Source organism: Bidens hawaiensis, unplaced genomic scaffold (assembly GCF_021521415.1).
Source record: "Bidens hawaiensis isolate Kalapana, Puna unplaced genomic scaffold, B.hawaiensis_p1.1 tig00014824_1, whole genome shotgun sequence".
NCBI lineage: Eukaryota > Viridiplantae > Streptophyta > Magnoliopsida > Asterales > Asteraceae > Bidens > Bidens hawaiensis.
This window is the reverse complement of record NW_027492307.1, coordinates 256,092-266,760: the sequence shown is the minus strand read 5'-3', so window position 1 is coordinate 266,760 and position 10,669 is coordinate 256,092. Positions and strand designations below refer to the sequence as shown.

The following is a 10,669-nucleotide window of genomic DNA, read 5'->3' as shown; positions in this document are numbered from 1 at the left end:
AAACAAAGAAATAGCGACCGAATTTCAATATATCAGTTGCTAGTTTGATTTCATAAGAGCTGACAACCACAGTGAGTAAGAGAGAAAGATGCTGGACAGAGTGCTGTCAATGCTCACACCGACGAAGAAAACGAACACGAAGACGACGAATCGAAAACCAAAAAGCAGCTCTCAATCGCCACACGAGTCACCAACTACTTCACTCGGACCGGCTACCTGTGCCCTATCATCACCATCATCCTCCCTATTATAATAATAATAATAATATCCTCCTACTTCATCCGCTCTCGTCACCTCCTCTGCGTTTCCTCCATCTCTTCCTTCGATCGCCCTAGGTGTCCCCTGGTGTAAGATCTCACATCCTAGGGTGGTTTCTTAATGTCATTTTATTAGATCTGGATTGATGTCAGTCACAATTTGCCTCATTAATATGATTATGTCATTAGTTTAAGTAATTTTGGTGTACTAATATGCGTATGATTAGGAGGATTTAGTCTTTATCTGCTTGTATTGCAGAGTGTGAAATTTGAATGTAATGTGTCTGTGATTACATCTCATTTGATCTCTGTCAAGTTAAGTTGAAAGTGTGAAGTAAGTTTAAAAGGCAAATGATAGAAATGTATTATCGGTTTGAGATGAACTGATTCAAGTTGGTTGGAAATTTATAATGGTGTGGAAGAATGGAAGGTTGATTCATGAGCTTATTAGGAGTATGGAAAGTAAGTAAGGTTTAGGGTTGATTTAGACCTATAATGGTGTGTCATGCACGATGTTCATTATCAATTCAACTTGAATTTTAGCTAAAAGGTGATGTCACTAGTTTATATGGGAGTTGTTATCAAAACGGTTCTAAAATGCAGTTATCCTGTAAGCTCAAACTTTGTTAAGTAATATGCCATCTTCTGTGTTCATTGTAGCATTTCAAGTGTCTCACTGGAATCTGCTGCATATCAACATCATAAAGGATCAATGTAGATAATCATATGTTGATATTCTTAAAATCTATTGATTCTACTTGTATTTCTTGTCTCCTTGTGTATGTTTAGGTTTTGGTACCGCTTGTTTCTTTTTGAGTTTTATTCTAGATTATTCTGTAGTAAACACTAAACAGTGGACACAAGCGTAGTTATACGATTATGTTCTTTAGTTGATTATTTTAAGGCATTGTTTTGAAGACTAGATTTGACTGCAAAACTGATTAAGTTCTCATAATCTGCATGCTTTTAATTTTACATCCTTTTTAAAAGGCAGATCGAAACACGGAAAAAACGTCGAGTGGACATCTAAAGATTTGCTCCAAGGTCTTGAAGAATTTGTACCAATATATGAAACCCGACCCATTAAGAATAACATGTATGGGATGGGTTTTGATCACAGTTTTGGGCTCTGGTTTATCACTCAATGGCTGAAACCAGACTTAATGATTGAAAGTGGGGCTTTCAAGGGGCATTCCACGTGGGTATTGAGACAAGCAATGCCAAATACCTGGATTATCTCAGTCACGCCACGTCATCCTGAAAAGTATCTTAAAAAGGGGGCAGCATATGTTGATGGGAACTGCACATATTTTGCTGGGAAAGATTTTATTGATTTTGGGAGTATTGATTGGGGGACTGTGATGAAGAAACACGGTGTTACTGATTTGAGTCGAGTTCTTATATTTTTTGATGATCATCAAAGCGAATTGAAAAGGTAATGATGATATCGTCAACCAGTAAACCTAGAGATAGGTTGAATTAGGTTGACTTGAAACAACTTTTGTCCAAATTTCTGAAACTTCTTTATAGATTATTAGTGGGCTTAATAACAGAATAACAATGCACTGAGGTTGGCTGTCATTTTTTAACAATTATACCCGGTGATGTACCGATGTCACAATATGAAATGGACTAATTTGGTAATTTTGAAACCTCTTAGTTTTTGTTTTGGTTTATGTTAGACATGGCAAATTTCGGCCCATGTACTTATGAAAAGATTGATTCGGGTTGTTTTATATCTCTAACGGACAAATGGGAAATTTTGGTCCATTTACCTATGAATGGGTCAAACGGGTCGAAATTTGTCAAAGTGAACATTTAATGCATTGCACCTTCTAAATTATTTTGTTCAAAAAGCTATATATTTACTGATTGCTGTAATATCATAGTTTTGTGCTAATGTATGTTTGTTTCTTTTGGTTCATGTTTTCCTTACAGATTAAAGCAGGCATTGAAAGCTGGCTTCTCAAACCTTGTTTTTGAAGATAACTATGATACAGGAACTGGAGATCATTATTCCTTGAGACAGATATGTGATCAGTTTTACATTCAAGGTTAGTCAACAACTCTACTTTCTCTCGGTTTTTGCATTCTTGATTACTCATTTTGCATTGCAATTCCATTTTTTAAGATATTTATGATTTTGCTCAATCGTCGATTCTTTGTTATATGGAGGGCTTGGATGAAAATGGACCAGTATTAAAACGAATGAAGGGGTCTGGGTTAGGTCGAGGCGGTTTGGGCCCACTAGTTTTTGAAATTTTGTTTGGAGTTTCCGATTTCATAATAACCAATATTAGATGCAGGTTTAAAACTCAATTTTTTACTTACCCAAAGTTTTAATTTGCAAGTCATAAGTATTTTACTAATTACAATGGTAATGTATGCAACGGGTCACAGTAATAACTGTTAATGACAGATTGACATCTCCAACATATTTTAATTTCAACAAATTAGATTACTATTTAAACAATATAGTTTTTCTTAACATATAAAGTTCTTGTAAGTATCTGTGAAAAAATAAACTTATAAATTCTTGTACATAGTTAATTCCAAAGGGTCAGATTATTACGTGGGGCAGTTTCATATATTCCCTAAAACTTGGTATAATATCATATTTACCTAACAAAAGTCATACCCATTTTCAAATTTATGACATTTATATCCTTCCCTTAAAACTTACATTAGGATATGAGAGTTTGCAGTCCAAGGGAAAAACTGAAAGAGAAGGGTATACTGGTCATATCAGAAGTTGTATTTACTGCAATTTCAAGTATTTAGATTTTGGGTATAATGGAATTTTTTATATTAATTTTGTGGTTTGGTAAATAAGATATTATGCAAGTTTTGAGTGTATTTTTGATATTAGAGTTTTCATAGGCAGATTTAACTATTTTCTAATTATTTAGATTTAAAAAAAAACAGAGAAGAAGAGCTTTAGAAGACTTACGAAATCCCTAGATTGCCCCTATTAACATTATCATTTTCTCCAGGAGGCGGGCACAGCTGCTTTGAAGACAGCGATGAAGCAAGGGTAAGATCAGTAAGAAAAAAGTTCTGGGAAAAAGCGGTAGACACTCCAGAACTATGCGGGCCTGGAGAATCATGGTGGGGAGTTAGAGGTTACATGCGTGATAATTTTAATCACACAAATAAACCAATATCATACACGCAGCATTTCCAAAACAGTCGGTTTGTAGAATCAATACTTGATGTTTACTGGGAACTGCCACCTGTTGCGGGCCCGTCACTCACTCATCAAACGAGGTACGACCCGGCCCGTGCACCTAGCCCGATTGTGGAAGATGGAAAGTTTCGGTTGTTTCAAAGGGTTGGGTTATCTAGACTTGAGCCTTCTGTGTTTAATGGGTATACTCAAATGGTATATGTTCAGATATCTGAGAAAAAGTCATAGTTATGTGGATTTGTGGACTTTTAAGTTGTTTTTAGGCCATTTTCTTGATGATATACACGTGCTGTGTTGATATTATACGCTTGCTTGTTCTATGGATTTTTTTATTAGTTTTTTATATCATATATTCTTAGGATGATTTTAAATTCATTTTGTGTAGCCGATATGATTTGTTGTTTAGAGTTGCAAGATTAGACCCATTTAGTTATAAACGTGGTGATCTGGATTATCTTTTATTTTAATTTAATTGGTAAGGTTGGAAAAACTAAAAGATTTGACAATGAAATTAAAATCATCTTAAACGTATATAAATGAGTAAATGTGTAAACAAATCCAGCTTATGAGCTTAAAGCTAGTTTAAGCTCGAACTTGTTTGTTAATTACATAATGACGTGTTTATATTCATACAAAATAAAAATGATCATATTCATATACATAATAGTATAATACATTGTAGAATCATAAAATAAAAACGATCAGATTTATATAAGTTATAGGCTTGTTTTGAATTAAGTTCGGGAGGTGAAGCTGTAGACCTTTTTTAAGCTCGTATTAATTTGAGCATTTGACAAGGCTAATTCGAATAGTTCAGAGTATTTTGGCATGTGTTATTGTGTTAATGCTCAATGTGTAAAAAGAGATATATAACCTAAATCGTGCCAGATATGTATTACAATGTTAGTTTCTGTAATACAATCAAAAGTCGATATGTCCGAGTGGTTAAGGAGACAGACTCGAAATCTGTTGGGCTTTGCCTGCGCAGGTTCGAATCCTGCTGTCGACGACTTCTTCTTTTTTTCTTTTTTCTCTCTCTCTTTATTTTTAAGGTTATTTTTTTTACTTATATTATCACTTTTAAAAACATACGTAAAATCATAGTTTCATGTAGGCCTGTAAAGCTTGGGTAGAGGCACGTAGGGTTCATGCTCGAAGTTAAACGAGCGAGTTAACCTTGGTCAGGTTCAGTTCGTTAGATACCGAGTTGATTTAACTCGTTTACAAACACACCAATGCAAAGCAAGCATGCCTCTTTCAAACGAGCCTGAGCTTTTTGAACAACCCTAATACCCGTTTTATCTCGTTACTCACAAACAATCTTCGTCCTTTTTACTATATATGGCATCCTCACTTCGTCTCTATGGCTCTGTCACTTCTCCCCACCACCAAAGAGACGCCACTCGAGATAAAACTAACTTAAGCTTATTTGATTAATTGGCTCGAGTCAAGGCTTCATATATCGAAATTATATATTATGCTTGCAAGTCAAATAATGTGTCCAACCCTTTGTCTAAATTAGTAAATTACACACAAGCCTGCTTGCTCCGAACAAATTTATAAATTGTTTAAAGACTTGGTTTGATAAAAAAAATGTTATGTTATCAGATCTATTGATGCAATCACTTTTGGTGGTTCTAAATTTGAAAACACTACCACGTGGTCGGTCATATTGGAAAACAAATGCTACAAAAGTATGATTCTGTTTTTAGCAAATCCAAGCTAACACCAATCTTTTTTACTTTTGTCACATTACAAAACATAATTTATACCGTTTGCCGTCCATGTCAACTATATATGACACGAAAGATGAAGTTTATGTTTCGTGTACAATTCAAATGAAAATGCAACATCATAAGCTTATCTATAAATACCGACCCAACTATTCTTATGATTAATGAGCTAATAAATACACATTTAAACATCACTTATCAAGCAAATACCTACTCATAAATTGTTGGTGCTGTTTTATGTAAGATCGATCAACGGCCGTTAAAGCATTACTCATCGAGTGGATTTAGATACTTTAAAAAGAAGTTGGTTTTTGATAGAAGAAAGAAAAATACATATATCATATATGAGAGTTGTTCATAATTAGAGAAAGAGAAATGGAAGAAGAAGGTGAAATGAAGCAAGAAGAAGAGTCTTCAGGAATGCAAAAGGGTGGAATAAGAACCATGCCATTCATCTTAGGTACAAGTTACTTACAACATGCACACTCATGTTCATTACAGAACCAATTTTAAAATGAAAAGTCTTCCTACTGCTTTAATAGTGATATATGACGATTATGTAACCGTTTAATCAACTCTTTTTCTAATTCCCGATGCAATTTCCACATACAAATACATTATGTGACTCTTATGATAATGTGCCTAATATTGATTTTGTATTAAACGTGTCTTTTTGTTACTATTTACGGAAACAGCAAATGAATCATTTGAGAAGGTGGCAAGCTATGGGATACATCCAAACATGATCAAATACCTGATGAACGATTACCACATGGGTTTCGTTGAGGGTACAAATGTCCTGTTAAAATGGTCTGCTGCCACAAATTTCCTACCAGTCATTGGCGCGTTTCTCTCTGATTCCCTTCTCGGCCGCTTCCTCACCATTTTTGTCGGTTCAATCTTCAGTCTTATGGTATCATTCTTCTTTTTGTTTTCATAAACAATATTTCTAAACAAGTCTATCATTAGCTCGACTCATTTTGAGTTATGTATCCAAAACTTACACGTCCCGTGAGACAATATGTAACTATTTTTCATAAATAGTTATAATATAGTTTTATACCTATAAGATAATAGGATTAGGTTCATTTCAGAAGGTTTTTTAGTGCAAGAAGTGCGAGAAGTCATTACAACCAATCATAATTTTTTTTTTTAATTTACCTTTAAAATATGTATAGGGGTATACTGGTAATCTATCATTATCTTATATTTGGTAACAATTAATTTTTGGAGGTTTCAATGATTTTTTATTTCTTTGGTAAATATATTTATTTCAATGATCATTTTTCATTCCATAATCCGTTGCATTATTCATGGGCATGAACCATGTGGAATATGTTGCTTTTGTTCGTTTTTTGAGTTATTGGTTAAAAAAGAAACTAATAAGTTGTTTAATAATATTGTTATATTGTGTAGTGTTACCTGTATTGGTTTCCTACACAGTTTGTAATATTATTAAACATAATATTAGATCAAAAGTTTCATCAGTGACTTTAAACTTTACAAACCCCGTACAAAGTTCAAACCAGTTACCAAAACATTGGTTCCTACAACTTATTTTAAACAAAACATTACATCCCATGATTGGGTTAAAACCAATAAGTAGTCTAGTCATTCTTTGTATTAAATAGTCAACCGAACTTTAAAACCTTCTAAACTTTTTGTCACATAATTTATCCTTAAACTCAACAATCCAACATTATATATCTCATTGTAAAAATTCCAGTAGTTTTCGGATGTAGCCATATTTTATTTAACCAAATGGTGTCAAAGAATCCATGGCATCTGCCCTCGAATGTCTAACGACAAGCAAGAAATGACAAAAATATTCCTTCTGCATAAAGTAAAATTGCATTAAGTGACTAAAATGCTAACACATTAAACATATAAATGAGTTATGTGTGTAAAGTGTATGGGTTTAACATGTATGAAACACCTGCACATATTATCATGCACTTACACATAACAAACACATCTAACATACACCTACACAGCTCAACACACACCTACACAGATCAACATGCACCTACACAGATCATCACACACCTACACTGATCAACGTACACCTACATAGGTTATTATACACCTACACCGAGCATAACATATCTGCACAACCAACAACAATATAAAAAACATATAAAAAACCTACACATATAACTCAACAATCCTATGTCAACTAGCTTTATACACTGACTAGCGATTACTTGATAATTTTGTTGCTTCTTAATGTAGTAACAATCAAAATCTAGTAGGTTGTTCGGACAAAATTAAAACTAATGCACGGTAATTAAACTCCTACACAAGCAAGCACCATTAACTATGTATCAATATGATATCTTTTACAAGCACATTTGAAAACTTAACAATCATAAATAACTACACAGGATTATCATATTTACACATCCCTTGTTAAATCTATAACATGACATTCTACTAACATAAAAACATGAGCCACGCACCCTACACAATATCCATTTACAAAAAATGCACCAGCACCATAAACTATAAATAAATAAATAAAATACTAGCACATATTCAGCCCAAATCAGAATTCATGGTGCACAACTTTATGTTTTAGAGTGTAGGAGTCTGCAAACTAATATACTAATACAACTAAAACTGTATTGACCAACAAAAGAATCCTAATTATTTTTGAAACGTTATACCTTATTGATCAATGCAATAAAAAAAAGAAAAAAAAAAAACAAAAGCAAACATGAGTTTAACTAAAAATAATAAAATAAAAAACTACATAACCTTGATTCTGTGTAACACTTTTGTTACCTTGTTTACGAAATTTTGTCATAAAAATTCATAATGTATGCATGTATTAGCTTATATGATAGTTTAATTGAAACGAAACGACACAAATTGACCGACATACCTTAATTCGTTGGGTCTGGTTCGATCACCATAGCAAATAAAAACCCCTAATTATGCTTGAGAAAATACATACGCTAGCCACAACAACCGATTGATTTTGATACAATATCGTTAAAGTTGACGATTGTTTGTATCAAATTCTTCTGGCAAGACGAATTTCGCTGGAGGAATGATGATGAACGATTTAGGGCTTAAAAAAAGGAATTATTAGCAGGTTACCTTTTTAGGTCTGCACACTTTTATCACAAAACAACAGCCCTAAACATTCACATAATTACAAAAATACCATTTTGTATTTTAAACCATTGATGTGTGTCTTAGATCTACTTCTCGTTGTAATGTCACTTCTCGCAAGATCCATCCCCTAAGATAATATATGCTATTTAGTAATTTTTATTATGTAATATATATTAGTTTTATTAATGTCTTGTCCCATCCTTTCCAAACACAGATGGCTGGTAGGATTCTACTATGTACGTTTGTTTTGTTACTACTATATTAAATAAAAGTTATTAAAATCACATAAATAACTGATTCGTTTAGATTCGCATTCCTAGCCAAGCACAATATACGAAGCTTGGCTCATTTATCGATATCGAACAAACTTATTTATAGGCTTAGGTACAAGCTCATTTATGCTTCATTTGATCTTTTAAAGAGCCCATCTCGACTAGCTCACGAGTGGTTTCTATTGTTTGTAGGGGATGGTCCTTCTATGGTTAACAACGATGATCCGAGGTGCAAGACCTCCCCCTTGCAATGCTCGGGTGCCTCTTTTGTGTGAGCCACCGACCCCCATTCAATACACACTCCTTTTTTCGGCTTTTGCTTTGATCTCCATTGGAGGAGCCGGGGTCCACCCATGTTCCTTAGCATTTGGGGCGGACCAAGTACACCGCAAGGCCAATCCAAAGAGCGAGAGGGCGTTGGGGAGCTTCTTTGGGTGGTACTATGCGACCGCCATTATGGCAGTCATGGTTGCATTTACGGGCATTGTTTATATTCAAGATCATCATGGATGGAGAATCGGGTTTGGGGTCCCCGTTGTTCTCATGTTCTTGGCTACTATCTTTTTTGTGGCAGCTTATCCGCTTTATTACAAAGTAAAGGTCGAAAAAAGCGTGTTTACTAGCTTTTGTCAAGTGATATTTGTGGCTTGGAATCATAGAAGGCTTACTGTACCGGATTCAAGTGATGGGTTGTGGTATAATGGAGATAATGCAAAGGTTACTACGCCTACAAATACCTTGAGGTACTATGTTTGATCTAAAATCATTTTGACCCGTTTTCTAACGCGCCGGGTCATTTTGGGATGTATTTTATTACTTGTGTAGTAACCACCATATCCTTTTTACCCTTCAGGTTTTTGAATAAAGCATGCATCCCTCCAAAACCCGAAGATATGAGCGAAGAGGCCGCTAACGGCCCGTGGAGCATATGCACGGTAGATCAAGTCCAAGAGCTGAAAACACTTATCAAAGTAATCCCATTATGGTCTTCAAATATCATGTTATCAGTGGCCATGAACCAAAGCACATTTCCTGTTCTCCAAGCTCAAACCATGGACCGACACATCACGTCAAAGTTTGAAATCCCGGCTGCCTCATTCGGCTTCTTCCTAATCATAACAATCATGGTTTGGGTTATTCTATACGACCGCGTTATCCTCCCGTTATTATCAAAAATGAAGGGAGAACCCGTATATATAAGTGCAAAGTTAAGAATCGGGGCGGGCCTTTGTTTTTCAATAGTCTCGATGGTGACTGCTGGACTTGTGGAACACGTAAGGAAAAATAAAGCGATTGAAAACGGGTTTTTAAATGATTCTCGAGCGGTTATAAACATGTCGGCTTTGTGGCTCATTCCACAGAATGTGCTAAACGGGTTGGCAGACGCATTGAACATAATCGGTCAAACTGAGTTTTATTATTCTGAGTTTCCTAAAAGTATGTCGAGTATTGCATCGGCTCTTTACTTGCTCGGGTTGGCTATCGCGAGCTTGTTGGCTAGTGTTTTACTAAGCACTGTGGATAGTTTAACAAAAGGAGAAGAGGAAGAGGGTTGGATTTCTACTAATATTAATAAGGGTCATTATGATAACTATTATTGGCTTCTTGCTATAATGAGTTTCATAAACTTCTTGTATCATGTTGTATGTAGTAGGGCTTACGGTCCGTGTGTAGATCAAACGGTTGTAACGAGTGAGGAAGTTACTAATTCGGGCGAAAACGAAGCCTCAAGAAGCTAAAATGCAAATTTGAGCTACTGACTGTAATCTTCAACATTGACTATATTTTGTTATTGATGACATTTACTTGTTAAATCTTAACTTTGATTGTATATATAAGGCTGCAATTAATCATGTATAAACCAATAATTTAAACCAAAAAGTCAAAGTTTGACCGTAAAAATACCATCATTTTTTGCAAAAAAAAAAAAATCAAGAACAGAAAAACCAAATTTTAAAAAATACACGTCATTTGTTTAGCTTCTTGAGGCTCTGTTTTCACCCGAATTAGTAACCTCCTCACTTGTTACAACCGTTTGATCTACACATGGACGGACCGTAAGCCCGGCTACATACAACATGATACCCAAAAAAAAACAGA

The 10,669-nt window shown here is 34.7% G+C and overlaps 2 protein-coding genes and 1 non-coding gene across 3 annotated transcripts; all 3 read left to right on the top strand.

Moving 5' to 3' along the window:
• The first annotated feature begins 334 nt into the window (after positions 1-334).
• On the top strand, positions 335-3,872 carry LOC143547730 (uncharacterized). The gene is made up of 4 exons (XM_077039085.1): positions 335-347; positions 1,248-1,692; positions 2,196-2,311; positions 3,251-3,872. The coding sequence occupies exons 2-4, from the start codon at positions 1,352-1,354 to the stop codon at positions 3,670-3,672; spliced, it is 879 nt and encodes a 292-aa protein (XP_076895200.1). The 5' UTR covers positions 335-347; positions 1,248-1,351; the 3' UTR covers positions 3,673-3,872.
• Positions 3,873-4,371: 499 nt separating this feature from the next.
• On the top strand, positions 4,372-4,453 carry TRNAS-CGA (transfer RNA serine (anticodon CGA)). Its single transcript has one exon. It is a non-coding gene; the product is annotated as a tRNA-Ser (tRNA).
• Positions 4,454-5,529: 1,076 nt separating this feature from the next.
• On the top strand, positions 5,530-10,308 carry LOC143547740 (protein NRT1/ PTR FAMILY 1.2-like). Its single transcript, XM_077039092.1, has 4 exons — positions 5,530-5,637; positions 5,873-6,090; positions 8,762-9,312; positions 9,423-10,308. Exons 1-4 carry the CDS (start codon positions 5,553-5,555, stop codon positions 10,306-10,308), a joined length of 1,740 nt encoding a protein of 579 aa, XP_076895207.1. The 5' UTR covers positions 5,530-5,552.
• Positions 10,309-10,669: the final 361 nt, after the last annotated feature.

Bases quoted from the DNA above. Each gene is read 5' to 3' on its own strand.
- LOC143547730 (XM_077039085.1), top strand. From the start codon at position 1,352: ATGTATGGGATGGGTTTTGATCACAGTTTTGGGCTCTGGTTTATCACT. The intron at 1,693-2,195 runs GTAATGATGATA...TTTTCCTTACAG, and splicing joins CATCAAAGCGAATTGAAAAG to ATTAAAGCAGGCATTGAAAG. The intron at 2,312-3,250 runs GTTAGTCAACAA...CATTTTCTCCAG, and splicing joins TGATCAGTTTTACATTCAAG to GAGGCGGGCACAGCTGCTTT.
- LOC143547740 (XM_077039092.1), top strand. From the start codon at position 5,553: ATGGAAGAAGAAGGTGAAATGAAGCAAGAAGAAGAGTCTTCAGGAATG. The intron at 5,638-5,872 runs GTACAAGTTACT...TTACGGAAACAG, and splicing joins AACCATGCCATTCATCTTAG to CAAATGAATCATTTGAGAAG. The intron at 9,313-9,422 runs GTACTATGTTTG...TTTACCCTTCAG, and splicing joins ACGCCTACAAATACCTTGAG to GTTTTTGAATAAAGCATGCA.